Source organism: Lepidochelys kempii, chromosome 1 (genome assembly GCF_965140285.1).
Source record: "Lepidochelys kempii isolate rLepKem1 chromosome 1, rLepKem1.hap1, whole genome shotgun sequence".
In the NCBI taxonomy this organism is placed as follows: domain Eukaryota; kingdom Metazoa; phylum Chordata; order Testudines; family Cheloniidae; genus Lepidochelys; species Lepidochelys kempii.
Window position 1 is genome coordinate 231610763 of NC_136380.1, and position 19781 is coordinate 231630543.

Genomic DNA, 19781 nt, shown 5'->3' on the forward strand with positions numbered 1-19781 from the left:
CAAGATTTTGCCCTTTGTATTTTTTAAAATAAGAATTCTCCTTCTTTATGTTACAGGAACATTATTTGGCTTCAGTACAGAGTAAAATAGATCTGAAATATGGAAATCGATGTAATATAAATTTACTGTATATGGTCCTTTTGGTGCAAAGGTTTTTAAACCTTGTACAAACATTAATTTACAAAATCCTGTAATATTGACAGGTATCATTATTCCCCTGTACACATGAGGAAGCAGTCACGAGAATTTGTTACTTACCCAAGGTGTCATAGCAAGTCAATGGCAGAATTAGGGCCAGAATCTAGAATTCTGGTTCCTGCCTCCTACTGTAAACATGGCATAATGATACCTAATTATTAATTAATTTATATTATTCATTTACATAATGTTATAAACATGGTACTAAAAATAGATCAAGTCTAATAAACAAATCCCTGAACATTTTACAGTCTAAAGGCATGAGTGGGTACAGCACAGCACAACACAAGACAACAGAATGGCTTTAGGACATTATAGCTGGAATTGTTCATGGAACAACTGAAACATCCTACTTTTTCTCTGGTACACAAGTTTACAGGTGACTGGTAACAAGACAGTTGAAATTTCTCTTGCATGGTCAAATAAGAGAACGTTCAACACTGGCTGCTCTTGCTCTATTCCACTCTTCCTGTTTCTGACGCCTTGTTTCCTTGGTATTTGATACGCTTTTGCAAGTCACTTTGAATTGTAATATCTCAATATGGTAAATGCAGTTCTTAATCTGAGTGGCTCAGGTACACTACGCTTGCATTGCTCTTTTATATAGCAGAAGGTATATGCTTAATGATCACCTATTTAAGACATTTTGACAGGTGCAGGATATTTTTAGGTGTGTAGAACTTTCTGTGAAGAGCTGGCATTTATTGAATAGCATGTTGCAATCTGGGCTTTAATAAATTTGTATTTGTAGCAGTTTAGAAAAAAAAATCTTCTAAAATAAGTGGCATACAATTACTGAAGTTAGAGGCAGCAAAGACCTACAAAATCAGGTTCTCTAGCCTATTTCCTGTGCAGATTTACTCAGACATGTAGGCTATGTTGTCACACTGTCTGGAGTGCTCACGACTGTGAGTGCCTACATCAGGGCAGACACCCCAAATTGGTGGTATGTTTTATAATTAGATTTCACCAACCCAGTACCGAATGTGAACTTCCAAAGTTCTACAATAGTCTTATGGAGTCACAGACCGTTCCTTTAGACACTCCAGTCTATCTTGCCACCTGGGCAAGCTGGACTATGTTATAAATGGTCACTTACACCAAACATCACAAAATATTTCAGATTACACCCAGTTCCAAGAGACCAGTCAATGACCCAGGTCAGTTTGCATCCTAGATCTCACCAAAGACAACACTGTTAGCCAATTCTGTAGTAAACTAACTAAAGATTTATTAGCTAAGAAAAAGGAATGAAAGTTGAGGGGTTAAAGCAGGTAAAAATATATGTACAGGTGAATCACCGTCTATATATCCAAATGGTAATACCGACATAGTACAGTAATCTGCCAGTTTCTCTAAAGTCTCTCAGGGCTACCCAGGATAACTATGGGGATCTGTGTCTTCTCGTTCAGTTATTCTGCCCTGTTAGAATTGAAACTAGTCCAGAGATGAAGAATTTTTCCTTGTGTCCACACTTACAGCTTCTCACAGAAAAACAAGTTGGCAGTTCAGCTGCCCACGTGGGCTCTTTCTTTGATGACTAAGAGAGAAGAATGCATTTAGAATCTTTGATCTGCAGTCTTCATACACAAAGACCACTTGCTTTGAAATGCCCAAGAATTAGCACTTTGCTGTTAAAGTTCTTCATTTGCCTTATACAAGAATGCTTTCTCATTTGAGGGGTTATTTAGTTACATGGGTATATATAATGTAAATGTTTGCTATTACATTATAACAGGTTACAGGTAAGTGAAAACAAAGCATACGGCATCCCATTACTTGTCATGAAGTTTAAACACAAAATATATTCCTATATGTTTAACAGTCTCTCTGATTTATACTAATACACAAGTGAATTGGCTTGGCTTCCAGCCGTGAGTTTGTCAGTTCTCTGCTGACACCTAGGCTTTGCCTAGAGCAGGCACTTGGCTTAACAGCGTGTCACACACGTTTCTCAGATGAGTTTGTATGGAAGTCTTTGAATGGATTTTTGATAGTTAAATCTGTGACCAGGAATGCTAATCTGGAATATGTATGTTTGTGTGTGGTTAACTATGGACCTTGGTGGATGACTCTTATTGTAATGTGTTAAGGTATGGAAATATACAGTTAAGTCACCAATATAATCTAATTCTGTCCTAGAGTGACACTAGGGGAGAGGGAAGAAAATATTTTTAAAAAAGCAGTTTAATTGGGAATGGTTATTGCTTGGTGTGACGACAGGGCAAAATTAAGGTGGTTTGGCAGCCTTAAAACCTACAAAGATTTTTAGGCTTTACAAACTTTTACTGAAGGCTTGTTTTGAATTTTTCAAAACAACCAGAGGCTCTCACTGCCCTACTCTGATAAAAAGCCCAGTTCCATTGATTGCCCAAGGCCCAGCATGCATTTGAGGAGTTGAAGCTTGCCTTCACCACCACTCCAGTATGGCCCACCCAGACATGATGCAAGTTTTCATTGTGGAAGCTGACGCCTCCGGTCATGAAAACCTGGAGTACCTGCACAAGGCCAAGGCCCTAAACCAGTGACCACTCCAGTGGGGCCCTATTTTTCTCTTCGATCAGCCTTATCTTGACTGTCTGCCCTGGAACAAGAAATTGCAATGCAGACATTTCTAAAGATATGGCTCCAACCCAGGAGGCCCTGGTCTGGAGCCAGCCCACATTCTCAAGTCGCATAATTTCCTCAGTGTGACTTGCTGCCAGGATCTGGGCACGCTCATCCGTTCTGCTTCTGTCTCCAGAATTCCACCCAACGAATTGGCCGTTATCAACAGAGAACCACATGAAAACCGGGAAGGAGCACGTTCTTAAGGAACACTGCAACTGTGTTTTCTCCCCCAGCCCTGCCAGAGTGGCAGTTCTTCAACTGTGTCATGCTTTCACCCTGGCAAGACACTTAGGGTGATACAAAACCTGATGCTTAATGTCCTGTTCCTTCTGGTGGCCCCGAATGTGCCCCACAATAGAGACTTTTATAGCTTCCTGCCAGGTACATGCCTTCCACTCCAGAAACCTTCTGTCTCCTCCAACTTTTGGACACTCTCTATTTCAGCCCTGGGGGGCTATTTCCTTGGACTTTTTGGGGGGAATTACCAGGATCCAGTGGTTTCATGACTATCCAGACAGTGGTAAATTGCTTTTTCTAGGCTCACTTCATTCTGTGCATGGATTTACCCTTGTGGGGGAAACCGCCTGGCTCTGAATAAACAATATAGTCCATCTTCCTGGCCTCCCAGATTACATCACCTGTGACTTGGGGCCCCCAGTTTACTGCCTACTTCTGGCACAAGGCCCTATGTTTATTAGTAGTCCTATCTCCTGCCTACCATCCTCAGTTGATTGGCCAAATGGAAAGAATCAACCAGATCCTCTAATAATACTTATGATGCTATATCAACCATCACCAGGATGACTGGTCTTCACTGTGACCCTATGCTGAATTTTAGTACCATAACACAGACCATGCATCCATCGGCCCAGCCCCTTCTTTATCAACTATGGGTACCACCCCCAATTTTACCCACAGTTAACCGCATCCTCCCCCAACCCATCTATCCTTTACCTAGTACAACACATCCATCACATCCAAGAGGAGGTGAAGGGACACCTTGAAAAGGTGAGGGAACACTACAGAAAGCACGCAGACAAGGGTAGACAAAAGGGTCTCACCTATTCCATAGGACAAAAGGTATGGCTTCGTACAGAACACATCTGCATGGACAGACCCTCTTAGCCCATACTGGTTTCAGTGACAAATCAACCTGGTCACCTTCAAGCTCCAGCTCCCTCAATTGCCTAGAGTCTATCCTGTATTCCACATCTCACTTCTAAAACCATACACCGAGAACACATTTCTCCGTAGAGCCCAGTCATCACTCCTACCGGTGTGAATACAGGGTCAAGAGGAATATATTGTTCATGAAGTCTGACTCTAAGATCAAGCAGGGCAAATTATGGTGCCTGATTTGATTGGGAAGGCTATGGCCTAGAGGAACTTGGGACCCAACTGAAAACATTCAGGGTGGCTCCTATTGAAGGCCCGAACCAGGATGAAATCATGAATTTGGCTCCTGCCTCAGACCATCTGGTATCCTGACACAGCCTGACTCTGGTTCTTGATACCTGGTTTTAATCTCCAGTTTCACTTGCTTCTGACCTCCCGGTATCCTGACCCAGTTGACTCTCTCCTCTCATGACTGTGGACTCTGGCTCTGACTACTCGGCCTAGCTACTCATGACTTAACCATGACAGCCACTTTACAAAAAAAATTAAAAAATAAAACTCAAGGCAACTTCAAAACAAAAAGTGGTTTCACATCAAAAAGTCAATGTTTTGAATTGAACATTTCAAAATGAAACGTTTTGATGACTTGGTGGTTTTTTTTTTAAGTAAAACGGTTTTCCAGAATCAACATGACTTCACAAAATGTTTTGGTTGACCTGAATACCCATTTTTTGCCTCTAAAAGTTTTAATCAAAAACTTTCACCCAGCTCTAGTAACAGGTTCCCTGTGTGATGGCGTGGTGGTTGAGTTAGGTGTTGTGTGTTTGGGTGGACGGTGATGGGGGTAAGGGTGGAGCAAAAGAGGCCCTCTGTGGCAGGGAAAGTTTGAGGGCAGGCTATTCATGTGTGAGAAGGGGTTGAGGGCAGGTCGTCTTGGAGACGTGTCTTGAACATGGCTTGTCCTTGGCTATGCTTGTAGTTAAACTGTCCAGCTGCACCTGTTGCTGACAGGTATAGTCAACAATGTCCCCTCTTCCTGTGCTGACCAGGCTTATGCTCATTGGAAAATGAGTGAAACCATAACCTTAAGGGCTAAGGGAGTGAAAGCTGAGCAACTGAGTGAGGAGGAGACTGTCTGTCTCAAGCTCTCTGTGTACCAAACTGTTTGAGGAGCAAGACTTACTACTCAGAGTAAGTAAAGGTATTAAGCCTGCCCTGTTGTATGGAGCTCTAAGTCCCTTATGGGCTTCCAGAATACGTACGTGTGTGTGTGTGAGTTTCAGTAGTAGTTTCAATTAACTACCCGGCTACAATAAAATTCCTTGGCCCTTTCATATCATCCATAAGTCCCTCAAAGTAAGTTAAGGATGTGCCTTCAGGTCGTAACTGGCCCTGTGCATTTTGGCAGTTCATGAAAGAACTGCCACTTCCCCAGCACACGTTCCTTACCCCCCAACCAACCTGCCCCTCTCATCATTAACCATTCCTGCTCTTATTCCCATTCCAGCTCCCCCCCACCACTCATTCTTGCCCCACTCATGTATACCACCTAACTCTTGCTGCCCCATATGCATATTCCCATACCCATACTCCTGCTTCAGACCCCACCTCTTGAAACAGAATTCCTCCCTTCACATATCCCTGCTGAAACCCTCCCGCTGCCCCCTTGTGATGTATTCCCCAATAGAGAGATGGGATTTATGGGATTTCACTCTGGACTTGTGTCATAATTCCAGGGGAGAAGGAGGTCTTTGGGGGTGGAGGAGAAGATGGGGTCTGTTTGTTAGGAGAATAAGAAAGTTTGTAATAAAGGTGTTTGGCATAATGAATGATATTACAGTAGAGGGAGCACTTCTGTTCTTGTAGTACAAAAATGGCAGGACATTGAATGAACTTGAAAAGCAGCAAATGTAAAACTGATAAAAGGAAATACTTTTTCACACAGTGTGCAATTAACCTGTGGGATTAATTGCCACGAAACATCATTGAGGTTGAGAATTTAGTAGAATTCAAGATAGGATTTGACATGTGAGCCATATCTATACTGCACTTTTCTGCTGGCACAGCAGTATCAGTCCAGGCTGTGAAGGGGTGTGAGCTCTGACCAGTGTAGCTGTGCAGGCATAAGGTCCGAGTGGAGTTTTTCCAGTATAAGCTGTGTTCACACTAGAAGTGCTTTGCCAGTATGGTGTACCAATATTCCTGTACTAACAAAGTGCTCCTAGTGTAGACATGGCCAGAGATGGATAATGAGAACATCCAGAGTTACATTAGGTAGGATTTAAACAAATGTCTGGAAGGGATATTCTTCAGGGCATAAGCCAAAAACTCAGTAATGAGGATTACAAAGGAACTTTCCCTGCGGGCAGGTTATTCCATAACTACCTACTGCAGGCTTCTTGAATCTTCATCTGAGGCATTGGGTCCTGGCCACTGTCAAGACAGAATGTTAGGTTAGATAGATAAGGGCTCTGAGTCAATATGACAATTCCTATGTTCCTAAAAATTAACACCCCCCTCTAAAGCCAACGAATGGGGAACCATTGGAAACGGAAGAGGAAATCTCCTGCAGACTTTTGCTTTATGGACAATGAGGAGTACGTTGTATCTTCTAGGCATATAGATCATTATTTTCAAAGGTTTCCATCTTTGCGTAGCCTGGTATTGTACACGGTAGCATGGAGACAGCAATGCAATAGTGGCCAATTGTACTGAATTGACCAGATTCTCAAAACAGTTTCCCACTGAAGTAAATAGGAAAACTTCCACTGACCTCATTGGGAGCAGGATTGGGACCCAGGATAAGAGATCCCCATTATATTGTTGCTTTCAGAATCTTTTTCCATAATGGCTGAATGTAGGGGGTGTAAGTAAAGGTCCAGTTGCAGAACTGTTGTCTTGTCTTCTGGAGCTCTGATGGTATATTTTAGGCTGCACTGTATTACTACACAACTTAATGACTACAGTTAGAAAAAATGGGTGTACAGCATCCACTCATAGGCATTGTACATAAAACAGGTATTTATTATGTTTAAAAAGAACATGCACAAATAAAAATCATGCCATAAACAAGCAGAAAATTCAGTTGTCTCCTATAAGTAGTCAACATGTGCAGAGCTGAAATGGAATAATGTTGTACCTGCTATGTTCTGTATTACAATATACAGTACAATGCAGTATTGTCTGTTTCCAGTGAGCAAAAGAATAAAGCTATTAAGCTTTTTTAAGCTTGCCAAAACTTCCTTGATGATAGAATAGCTAAAATAGTTGCTTTACAACTTTATTTTAAAGAGTTAGCTCGGTATATTGTATAATGTAGCCAGCTCGTTCTCCCCATTCCAGGTTTTTAAATTCTTTATTTGCACTATAAAACAAAACTGCAAACAAATGAAATTAAAAAAAAATCAGCTTATGTCTTTGGAAGTAGTTAAAAAGCTCTGAACCTGAAAGGTGCTTGTATTGCATTGGTTCAGTCAGGACTATTATTAACATCATGCATTTTAAAGTAATTATTTTGCAAGCACACAGAAAATGAATCATTTTGTTTGTTTGAAAACCAAATGCAGCGACCTAGTATGTTTCAGAGTCTTTTAGGCGTAACAAAGCAACAGATGCTTTTTATCTTTTTATTTATGAAATGTAGGCTAGGAATATTGATTCTGTACTCGGAGTAAGTGCTGTAAGTTTGGGAAGTATATATTTTGATTATGGAGGCATGACCAGTGCCTTCATAATCAGTGTGTGTGTGTGTGTGTATGTATATGTATATAATAAAAATAATAAGCAAGTGATTACTGAACTTTTTTTAAAAGATACATGAACATTCTTTAGGACCGAGATGTAGAAAAATGTCCATATATTATATGGACAAATTGGAACTTAGTCCAGGTTTTGTGCGGTGTTGTAAGATGTTTTGCAAGAGAGAAAGTGGTCAATGGTTAAAGCTCTGGACTGTGATTCAGCGGATGTGGGTTCATTTCCCAGCTCTGCTATAGACTTTTGTGTCACCTTGAGCAGGTCACTTAATCTTTCCATGCCTCAATGTCCCCCCTGTAAAATGGGAGTGATAACTTTTTCCTACCCTGTATCTCTCTGGTCTGTTTAGACCCTAAGCCCATCGTGACAAAGGGCTTTTTTTTTTCTATGTGTCTGTATAGTGCTTGTGAGGCCCTGATCGGGGTGGGGCTTCTAGGCATTCCAAATAATCAATAATCAAAGTCACTGAGGTTTGGGATAGAAATCAGTTATGCACATTTATTTCTTGCACTCTTAGAACACCAATTCAGGCTCATGGTGAAAGCCCACCATGCCACATGTAGGAAACTCCGTTGTTGTGAGGGTGGAAATGTAGGGGTGGTTCCTGTGGAGTCCCTGTTCCTATTCACCCCCTTTACTCCACTCTTAACAAGAGTCCAATCACACTCCCATCTATTTTAAAGGAGTTAGGGTCTGAGTCCCCATTGCCTGCGCCCTGTGCACATTGACCAGTATAAAGTGGGTATAAACCACAACTATTCTCATTTGCTAACGTTTTACACGCATAAAGTGTGGGACAGTGGTGAGTCGGGCCCTTTCTTTTTTCTCTGATAGAATGCCAGGGAAGGGCTCTTTTGTTAAGAATCAGAAGGTGTGGACCAGAATTAGAAAGGTGAACATGGCTCCTCCTCCACACCAGGTATTTCCCCCTTATTCTTCCAAGCATCCAGAGATTTACTCTGTAATCCCTCCATCTCCTTTCCTGGATGATGTACCATCCATTTTTAGGTACCCTTATGTGGCCCCCCGTTACCATACCATCTTTGGACCTCAGAATCTTCAATGTATTTATCCTCTCAACACCCCTGCAAGGTAGGGAAATACTACTGTCTCCATTGTACAAATAGGGCCCTGAGGCCCTGAAGAGTTTACAGTGTAAGTATCCAAGACAGGCACAGAGTAGGAGAAAAGTATTAGTATAACTATATTCCCTTTATAGATGGGGAGAGATTAAATGGCTTGCCCAAGATCACACAGGAAGTCTGTAGTAGAGCAGAGCTAGAACCTAGGTCTCAGGCTAGCACCTTCATCACTGGGCCATCCATCCTCTCCTTTCCCGATTTGGAGAGGTTGGGGAACTTACAGCAATGTCTAGCATAGCTAGTGCCCAAGAATCTTCATTCCCAAGGAGTGGGCTTCGTAGACTGGAAGATCTAAAAAAGATTTCCGTTTGAGAAATCATGATCTTAAAAATAGTTTGAATTATATTGGAATGGAAAGAGCAGCCAGTCAGCCTGTTGTATGCAGTACAGTGTCAAACTAAAACTGTATTAAACTGGGTATTGGGCTGCAGAACCAAGAGTATTGCATGCGTAATTGAAAAATCTTGTATGTAGCTTGAGGGCTAATTAATCCTTGGTGCAACTCCATTTACATTAGGGGTGATTGTGGTCACTAATTACTGTAATACAACTTTATGGCATTTTATCTTTGTCTTCCCAGAACATACAAAAGAGAGTGACTAATGTTAATTAAAGTTTACTTTCTATTATGCTTCAGTGCCTTGATCATGAGAACTGCTAAGTGCCCTCCACTCCTATCAAAAATGGCTGTTGAGGGTGCTTGGCATCTGGTAGGAAGTAATCAGCACCCTGCAGGATCTAGCCCGTAGCTGCGTGTGTTACTTTGCTGTAACGATGTGGCTCTATAATGGAGAAGGTAACAGTCTCTCTGTCTAGTTAAGGCTGCAGTTGAGGTCTTATTAGACGAGCATCCTTGAAAATCATACCCCAAATCCCCTACTTATGGTGCGAGTTCTGAAAACCATGGAGAAAATGTTGGGTTAGTTTTGAGACTAAAATATTTAGAAATAGCTTCTTTAAACATTTTTACAAAAACAGCAGAACCTCAGAGTTACGAGCACCTTGGAAATGGAGGTTATTCATAACTCTGAACAAAACATGATGGTGGTTCTTTCAAAAGTTTGCAGCTGAACATTGACTTAATACAGCTTTGGCACTTTACTATGCAGAAGAAAAATGTTGCTTTTAACCATCTTAATTTAAGTGAGACAAGAACAGAAACAGTTTCCTTACAGTGTCAAATCTTTTCTTAAACACCCCCACCCCTCCCTTTTTTTTTAGTAGTTTACATTTAACACAGTACTGTACTGTATTTTTTTTTTTGTGGTCTTGCTGCTACCTGATTGCATACTTCTAGTTCCAAATGAAGTGTGTGGTTGACCAGTCAGTTCGTAACTCTGATGTTTGTAACTCTGAGGTTCTACTCTAATGTTTCAAATTTTGTGGGATTAAGTGAATTCAGAATAGAAGATCAGAATCATAGGTGGATTTGGACATTGGCTTCTACCAGTCCGTTCAAAGGGCAGAGATAGTAGAATGTTTATAGAATAAAACATTATAAAGATCCTGTCCCCTTTTATCTGTCAGTGAGCAGAGGAATCTAGTATTGGTCCTGTGCTAGAGTAGAAGATATTCTGCAGCAGAGGAGGCCTTAAATTCTGCCCCTAAACTCCTGGGGGCTTCCTGCACTGTAGCTGGGAACGAGCCTCCCAGCCCGGGTTGACAGACTCGTGCTAGCAGGGCTTGAGCTAGCATGCTAAAAATAGCAGTGTGGGATGTTGCAGCACCGGTGGAGACTTGGGCTAGTCAGCCAAGCTCAGATCCAGGGGGAAGGGGAAAGGTGGGCTTGAGCTCTGCTGGCTAGCCTGAGCCGCCGCTAATGCTGAAACATCCATGCTAGCTCAAGCCCTGCTAGCGTGAGTCTGACATACCCGTAGCTCTGTATTGGATGCTTCCGGGAACTGGGAGCCAGACTTCACTCCCTCCGGCATCTGCCCTTACTGGTTTGCGGTGGGGTTTGTGTCCCTGTCATCCCTCCCTCCCCACCCCCCCATACTGCTAACCAACATAGCTCTTCTAGGAGAACTTTTAAGTGTAGTTCGGGCTCTACTGTCAAATTGCTCATTGAATGTTAACTGCTGATTTCCATAGTTGTTGTTTGTAAGTTGTTTTTTACTTTTGCTTTTGGGAGTGAAGGTAAATCTGAGCGGCCTGCTCTTGTTTCGTATGCCAGTGAGCTGCTTGTTGTTGTATTGTTTGTATTACTATAGTACTTAGGACCCATAGTCAGTGACCAAGACCCCATTGTGCTAGAGGCTGTACAAACACAGAACAAGAGAGCCCCTGCCCCAAAGAGCTTATAATTTAAGTATAAGAGAAGAGACAACAGGTGGAGATGGACAGGAGAGTACAAGGAAGCAATGAGACAATATCGGTCCATGTGAGAGGCTGTGATCTCAGCACACCAGCAGCCAGGTGGTGGGAAATGCATGTGCGTATTGACAGATTGCTCCTGCTCTCATTGTGGCCAGTGGCACAGCTCCCATCGACTTGAGTGGGAACAGAGTCAGGCTCTTCGTCTGAATGAACCAGATACTTAGGCTTGTCAGGATCAGGTTTTAATCGATAGGTGTTGGCAAACGTCATTTTCAGTTGGTACACTGAAATTGACAGGGGGAATATTCCCCCCCCCCCCCATCAGTTGGTGTGAGTGCAGCCTCTCCCCCTGCTACCGGCCTGTGCCAGCAAGAATCAGGTGTCACCAGCCCTGCAGCAGTACAGAGAGCCTGCTTGCTTGCTAACTCCTGTGACAGCCCGGCTGCCTAGAGCTCCCTGCTGCAGGGCTGGGGACACCTGATCTCTGCAGGCCCAAGGAGTGGGGAAGGCTCACTCACTCACCAGCCAGGCGTATGGGAGCCATCCGTGGGGCTGGAACCTCCAGGGCTGGGGGGTCCATTGTTGTCCGTGCTGGGGCTCTTTGATCTGTTGGGCTAGGATTGCAGCATCTCCCCACCTTGTGCCTTGGTGTCTTGGGCCCTTTGGCCTTGCAGGGAGCTCCCTGTGTCCCCACTGTCAATGCTGCTCTAACACTAAGCTCTACCCCTTTCCCACCTTAATTTCCAATAACTGTAAAAATAGTGCAAAATCTTAAAAATAAAACCCAATAAAAATAAAAAAACCCTTAAAGATAAAATAACGAGGAGTCCTTGTGGCACCTTAGAGACTACCACATTTATTTGGGCGTAAGCTTTCATGGGTTAGAACCCACTTCATCAGATGCATGGAGTGAAAATACAGGAGCAAGTATAAATACATGAAAGGATGGGGGTTGCTTTACCAAGTGTGAGGTCAGTCTAATGAGATAAATCAATTAACAGCAGGATACCAAGGGAGGAAAAATAACTTCTGAAATGGTAAGAGACTGGCCCATTACAGACGGTTGACAAGAAGGTGAGAGTAATAGGAGGGAAAAATTAGTATTGGGGAAATTAAGTTTAGGTTTTGTAATGACCTAACCACTCCCAGTCTCTGTTCAGGCCTAATCTGATGGTATCCACTTTGCAGATTAATTCCAGTTATGCAGCTTCACGTTGGAGTCTGTTTTTGAAGTTTTTTTGTTGAAGAATTGCTACTTTTAGGTCTGCTATTGAGTGATGAGAGAGATTGAAGTGTTCTCCTACTGGTTTTTGAATATTCTGATTCCTGATGTCAGATTTGTGTCCATTTATTCTTTTGCATACAGACTGTCTGGTTTGGCCAGTGTACATGGCAGAGGGGCATGTGGCACATGATGGCATATACCCCATTGCTAGATGTGCAGGTGAATGAGCCCTTGATGGTGTGGCTGATGTGGTTAGGTCCTATGATGGTGTCCCTTGAATAGATATGCGGACAGAGTTGGCAACAGGGTTTATTGCACGGGTTGGTTCCTGGGTTGGTGTTTTTGTTGTGTGGTGTGTAGTTGATGGTGAGTATTTGCTTCAGATTGGGAGGCTGTCTGTAAGCAAGGACTGGCCTGTCTCCCAAGGTCTGTGAGTGTGAGGGATCGTCCTTCAGGATAGGTTGTAGATCCTTGATGATGCGCTGGAGGAGTTTTAGTTGGGGGCTGTAGGTGATGGCTGGTGGCGTTCTGTTACTTTCTTTGGGCCTGTCTTGTAGTAGGTGACTTCTGGGTACTCTTCTGGCTCTGTCAATCTGTTTCTCAGATAAAAGTAAATATTGTTCATTGAAATTAGAAAGAAATAAAAAATGAATTCTGCTAAGCCTACGGATATTGCTTTGTCTGATGCCTTCTCCCAGAAAAGCTCCTAGAACTGCCATCAACTACTGATAGGGTAGCAGAGTTTACTTAAGTATGATTTTCCTGTGAAATTGTTTTAAATGGGGCAGATTGTTTACACTAGACTTCCTGAAGGCAAATTGAATTTGTTTATAAAGAACAGTACTAAGGTTAATGGTTTTTCTATTAAATGGGCGTAGTCATTTTTAAACTCTTATTTCACTTGCAAAATGTCATGACAACCACTTTGTTTTTCGAGTAAACATATGAACCCACATTAGCATATGAAAATGTGTTCTTGTTGTCTATGTGACCAAAGATTCAGACCTATATTTCACACCTCTCTATTTAGAGGGGAAAAATGGAAATTATAAAAAACTAAGGTATTAAGATGACAAAATCAGGAAATATTAACAGTGTAATCAGCCTGATCCTGCAGTCCTTTAATTCAAATTGCCAAAGCACTATTAGATCAATAATAGGTTATATGCATTTAAGACTATGTTGTCTTGGTGGCACCAATTTACATATCACTATCAATCCGTCTAGGAGATGAGTCAAAATAATGTCTGTGCTTGCTATATGCAGAACAGGTGGCATATATAATGTATGTAATAGTTATAGTTAATTTATGCTTGTAGAAATTGGTTATTACGAGTACTACCTTCAGAGGGAATAGTGTCTAATGGTTAGAGAAGTCAATTGAGAGCAGGATCTCTGTGTTCTAATTCTGGTACTGCCACTAGCATGTTGGTGTAGCGCGGGGCAACTCACCTAAGATCTGGTTAATTGATAGAGGGAAGATAATAATTGGCTACCTCATGGGGTGCTGTGACTTACAGTTCACTAATTTTTATAAAGTGCTTTGAGATGCTCAGTTTATTATTAATTATTTGTATTACTGTAGAGCCTAGGAGCCCCAGTCCTGGACCAAAGCCCAGTTGTGGTAGGTGCTGTACAAACAGAACAAAAGACAGTCTTTGCCCAAAGGATCTTACAATCTAAGTACAAGGCAAGAGACAACAGATGGATACAAAGGGGGGGATGCAAGAAAAGAATATACCAGAGAGAATATTGGTCAGCATGATAGGCCGTGATCTCAACACACCAATGGCCTAACCAGTGTGAAGAGAGACTACAGAACAGCGCAGAATTATTATAGCATTTTAAAAGACAAAGTTTATTTTGAAAATTTGAAGTTTTAACTTTATATTTTAGAAGTCTTTCATATTTTTTTAAAAAAGCCTCCTGGCTAATAAAGACAAATGCCATTTTGTGGCTTCTGTGACAGAATCTTTCAATTTATCTTCACAGTTCTGGGTTCTGTCCCCACCATAATGTACAAGGCAATATGTTTGGGTAGTTAATAGATACCATTCACATCTGCTTAATTTTGGGCAAATCGTTACTCCTGAGAGCATTCTGCGCCAAAAAATTAAAAATTCTGTGCACAATATTTTAAAATTCTGCAAAATTCTTCAAGTTGTATTTGTCAAATAAACGTGGAGGCGCCAGCATGGCGTTGGGGAGCACAGGCCACTGGCTGCACAGAGGTGGGAGATCATTTTGAAGATCCCACCCAGGACACAGATTCAGCAGTGAGGCTGCACTCAACCCTGACACAGCACAAGGACTAGGCCTGCCCCAGAAACACCTTAGGGCCCTGTCCTTCTGTGTCAGCTGTACCAGGTGTGGGCGGACAGGCTCAGCCCGGCACAGTCCAAGTGTGGAGGGGCTTAGTGTGGGGGGATCCAGGTGTGTGTTGAGAGGGTTCTGTGTGGGGCAATCTGGGTGTGGGTAGTTTGGAGCGGGGTCTGGGTGCAGGGGGGATCTGGATGCACAGAGGCTTTTGGGGCATTCTCGGTGCAGCGGTAATAGGACTCTGCAGGGGGTCCTGGTGAAGGTGATTTGGGCTCAGTAGGGTGGTCTGGGTGGGGGGGATTTACTGGGGGGGGTCCAGATACTGGGGGAGTGGGGCTCAGTGAGATCAGGATCCAGGTGCAGCTGGTTGGGGCTCAGTAGGGTGAGGATCCAGGTGTGGGTGGCTCATTGCGGTGGTCCAGATTCAGGGAGGAGTGGGGCTCGATGGGGGGTTGTTCTGGGTTTGGGAGGCGTAAGGCTTGGTGGGAGGATCTAGTGGGTGGGGGGGAGCAGCTCCCTGTACAGTGATCCCTCCCCCTGCAGCTGAGGAGTGATGGGCACAGGAAGCAGGGTGGGGGAGTTTGCGGAGCTTCCTGCAGCCTGGGGAGAAATCTGTGGGGGGGTCCGACCTGGCCCCGGATGCTGGGAAGGGGAAGTCCCATCCTCCCTAGCCCAGCCGAGACTAACAGCTGAGCCCAGCGAAGGGTAAGAGCCACCAGCCAGGTCTTCCCCAGTCCCGCCCCCTGTCCCACAGTGATTTACCTCTCTGCCGGCTGCCTTGGGCACCCAAAACATACTGCTGGGGAGGGTCACATGACCTCTCTTGTGGCTTTCCTTTGCTTCCCCCTCAAAGTCATTTTTCTGTGGGGAGGCAAAGAAATCTGCAGAGGACATTAATTCTGCGCATGTGCAGTGGCGCAGAATTCCCCCAGGAGTAAAATAGTGTAATATCTTTTGTATGGCACCTCCATTCAGATAGTCCAACCACTAGCGGCAACAGGAGGGCACACATATACTCTCACTGTGATCATAGACTATCAGACCTACTCAAGTGTATGTTGTCATTTGGCGTTCAAGTAGGTGCGGCCTGCAGATCATACAAAATTCTATATTTGTAAAGGGCTGTCCACAATCTGTCCAACATTTCACTATCCTGTGAGTTTACTGGAAGAAAGTTTCATCATCGCTTCCCCTGGGAGCGTTTGGAAGAAGTATTGGGCAGCAACAAGTCACCAAAGAACATATGTCCCAATCATGTAAACAGCCTCCTGGATGAACTCCTGCATCAGCAAGGAGCCCTGTTGCCGTTGATGAATTTAAAGAGGCGCTGTGTGGATGTAGAGATTGGCTTGCATGGAGCTGCTTGCAGAACTGAGGCCAAAGTTAGCAAGTTGTACTTTAAATGTAGCGCTTTAAATCCTTTTCTTCATGCTGCAAACATGGGTGCTTCAGCCTTCCTCTTCAAGGCCTAATCTAGAGCCCATTAAAGTCAGTGGGAATCACTCTATTGAGTTCACTGGACTTTGGATCAGGGCTCTGGAGCTTGGCTATGAGAATCTGAGAGCTGCCCAGAGGCAGACTGTTTATTATTCAGGGTTAATGTACCACTGAAAATGAAAGCTAAGAGTTTTGCACATAATATCAACATGCACATTGCAATGAAAGGGACTTTGGCCAGTTTTAAATGAAGCGGGATCTGAAATAGCTGCTTTGAATTAGTGCTATAAAAGAAATCCTCTTATGCAAGAGGAGAGCACAGATATTTGTTCTTTCCTTGTGCTGACATAATACAGGTTGTGATTTTTGGTTTTCATGTTTTTTACTCGAAATGGAAATGTGAGAACCCTGCTACCTTAAGTGTCATGGATATGTCTACACAAACATACATATGACAACAGTGAAAATAATGTTTAACATGTTTGTTTTTCTAGGTTAGTGGATGACAGATGTGTGGTTCAGCCAGAGGCAGGTGACCTTGCCAACCCTCCTAAGAAGTTCAGAGGTAAGTGAATGAGAGTTGCTTTTATTTCACACACGGGCTACAGCTGGATCTGTAGTTTACGAAACTGATCCACATTCTACTTTTGGGCAAAGATTTGCATTATAACACAATGGAAATCTCCAAATTTGCCAGTGCTGTAGGACTGGGCCACTGACTCTTGAAGTTGCAATATAAATGAAAAATTAATGTACAATATAAGAAGGCGAAGAACATGAAGAACAGTTGGAAAATATGGGGAGGGGGTTAATTTTCATTTAAACTGAGGCCCATTTACACTACTCTGGCAATCTAACATTTACAGTCATTTTAAGACCCCTTTATGCTTCTGAAGTGCCATTAAGACTCCTATTGTAAATAGGAAGCAAGCACAAGATGTTCATAACTACCAGAAATGGCTGATTCTTCTTCTTCTTCTTCTTTTTTTTTTAAACAGACAATTTTTAGGTGAAGTTTTTTGAAAACATTTCTCTCTGGTTTTTTGTCCAGCTCTACCTATAACCTTTCTTGCTTTTCTCCACTTCTCTGAACATATGCGTATGGATTAACCTAATATTTTGAGAGGTTTTTTTTCCTTATGCTTAATTTTCATGGGGGGGGGGGAGATGCAGTTTCTGTTCCTTTAAGAAAATTTTATTTAAAAATAAATACTTTAAATGTAGCTCTACGTACTGTTTGCATGTGGAGGGAGGGGAAATAAAACCTTTTAATGCCTTGTCCACACTTGAAATTACCCTTGATTTCAGCCATCGATATAACTGCACCAAAGCAAACCCAATGTTTCCTGATACAGAATCCTTTGAAGTCAGTAGTAGGTGCTGTTAAAAGAGGGGAGTGCTACCTCGAGTTTATACACCCTTATGCTCCTGCACCCTCCATGCACAGCCTGTCTCTGGTCACCCTAGGACAGATAGCAAGTGTGAAAAATCGGGATGGGTATTAGGTTGCCTATATAAGACAAAACCCCTAATATCAGGATGGTTCCAATAATTGGGATGGTTCTGATAATATCAGGATATCTGGTCACCCAACTCTGCCCTGCTCTCCTCCTATCCCTGCAACCCAGGCTCCTGCCACCTTCCCCTGCCCCCTCCTCCTCTTCTCCTCTCCAATCTCTCCCACCAGCTTCTATCCCCATCCCCTTTTCCTGCCCCTCACTGCTACTTCCTCATACCCCTTCTGGCTATGTTCCTCTCTCCCTGTCTGTTTCCCTCCCCCCTCTGGCTCCTGCAAACCTCCCCCCCCATTAGTCACCCCCCCCTGCATTGTAAGTCAGGCTGCTGCTTCCTTTTCTCGACTGCCTGGGCCCAGCAGGGGGGAAGCATTGAAATTGCAGGAGAGAGTCTCCTGTTCTCAATTCCAGTACCTGTTCCAGTAACAGATGCAGAGTCAGCCCCTGCATCCCTAGGATGGAGCATGCTCAATCGCTCTGGAGGGATGGTGCGTGTGGGGCCTGGTCAGCACAAGGAGCTGAGAGAGGCTTGAGTGTGCTCAGGGAAGACGGAATTTAGCCACCAAGCTCTTAAATATCTGCTGATCATGTGCAACAATGTGTTTTTTCTCTAACCTCGTTCTCAGAAATGACTGAGCTGTTTTAACAGAAACTTAAAATAAATAAATCAAGCTTAGGCAGACACGTGGCATGAAAAACTTAAGCCTGAATGTTTAAAATTTGGCAAAGTTATAAGCAACTGACAATAGGGTCTAATAACATGACGTGTTGGGCAATTTTAACTATCAGTATTGCTACCTGCACCGGCTACACTGTTATCATTGGTGGCTGAAATAGGGATGGATTCTTAGGAGCCAAGGAAGTGTGAGAGAGTTTCTAATATTGCTCTTACTCTCCGAGAACTGGCTCTGAAAAAGGTATCATGGGGGACTATGATTGTTGTTTTTTCAGTGATGCTTTCTCAATTTTGCTCAGTTTTCAAATAACCGTGGGTTTTTTTGTTTTTCTATCTGCCATACAGTATCTCTCCTATAGCGTTTGCACAGTTCAAAATTGAGTACTGATCTGCAGGGCTGAGTTGAAAGCATGTCCCAAAATAGTATACAGTTTCATTTTTGTATGTGTGTTGACTTTCTCTTTTAGGGTGAGTGGTGCTGCATTATGTTTCTATTTCAGATCACCTGGGATTGAGTATTGTTCAGTTAAACAAAGCTGTGGTTGCCTTTCCTTTTGGGGCTATTTAAAGATACCATGTGCCAAATTCTGCTCTCAGTCACAGTAGTGTAAATCTGGAGTAACTGCACTGATGTCAGTGGAGTTACTCTAGGCTTACACCAGCATGAATGAGAGCAGAATTTGGTCCCATGGGTGTTTCCTGTAGTCTGTTGTCTATTCACAAGAGCTCTTAGTATCTTGTGGTTGAATTATGCCCTACTATGTAAGGTGCTGTGGGCTCTCGTTTCCTGTTGAAGTGAAAGGGTATTGAGGGGTCTCAAAACCTTAATGGAGGTGCTCAGCACCTTAAAGAATTAGCCTCCTAGTGGTTATGAAAGGTGCTGGACTGCCAGCCAAAAGTCCTCTGTCCACAGAACAGGTACAATGTGGGCAGCAGAAGTGCAAGCTTTCTTAAACTGCAACCTCAAACATACTTCAATTAATTTAACATGTAGTTATCTCCACTGGGAAATACTTTTAGCCTCCAATAGATTACTATATACAATTGACCACAATTAAAAACACATACAGCACAAATATGGCAGCACTGGGGAGCACAAGGCCCTTCACTGGTATCATGAAGCATAGAAATGTAGGGCCGGAAGGGGCCTCGAAGTCATCAAGGCCAGCCCCCTGTGCTGAGGCAGGACCAAACAAACCTAGATCATCCCTGACAGGTGTTTGTCCATCCTGTTCTTAAACCTCCAGTGATGGGGATTCCAAAACCTCCCTTGGAAGCCTATTCCAGACCTTAACTAACCTTGTAGTTAAAAAGCTTTTCCTAATATCTAGCTTAAATCTCCCTTGCTGCAGATTAAGCCTTCTTGTCCTACCTTCTGTGGACATGGAGAACAGTTGGTCACTGTCCTCTTTATAAACAGCCCTTAATGTACATGAAGGTCCTCCCTGAGTCTTTGTGTCTCAAGACTAAGC

At 43.1% G+C, this 19781-nt stretch overlaps 1 protein-coding gene across 2 annotated transcripts in view; it reads left to right on the forward strand.

Annotated features, from left to right (window-relative positions):
• ITPR2 (inositol 1,4,5-trisphosphate receptor type 2) overlaps positions 1 to 19781 on the forward strand; it is a 356350-nt gene that overhangs the window by 43311 nt on the left and 293258 nt on the right. For both annotated transcript variants that reach the window (XM_073317588.2, XM_073317596.2), the window contains exon 2: positions 16614 to 16684. In XM_073317588.2, coding sequence (XP_073173689.1) covers positions 16614 to 16684 — 71 coding nt within the window. The remainder of the gene's footprint in view (positions 1 to 16613; positions 16685 to 19781) is intronic.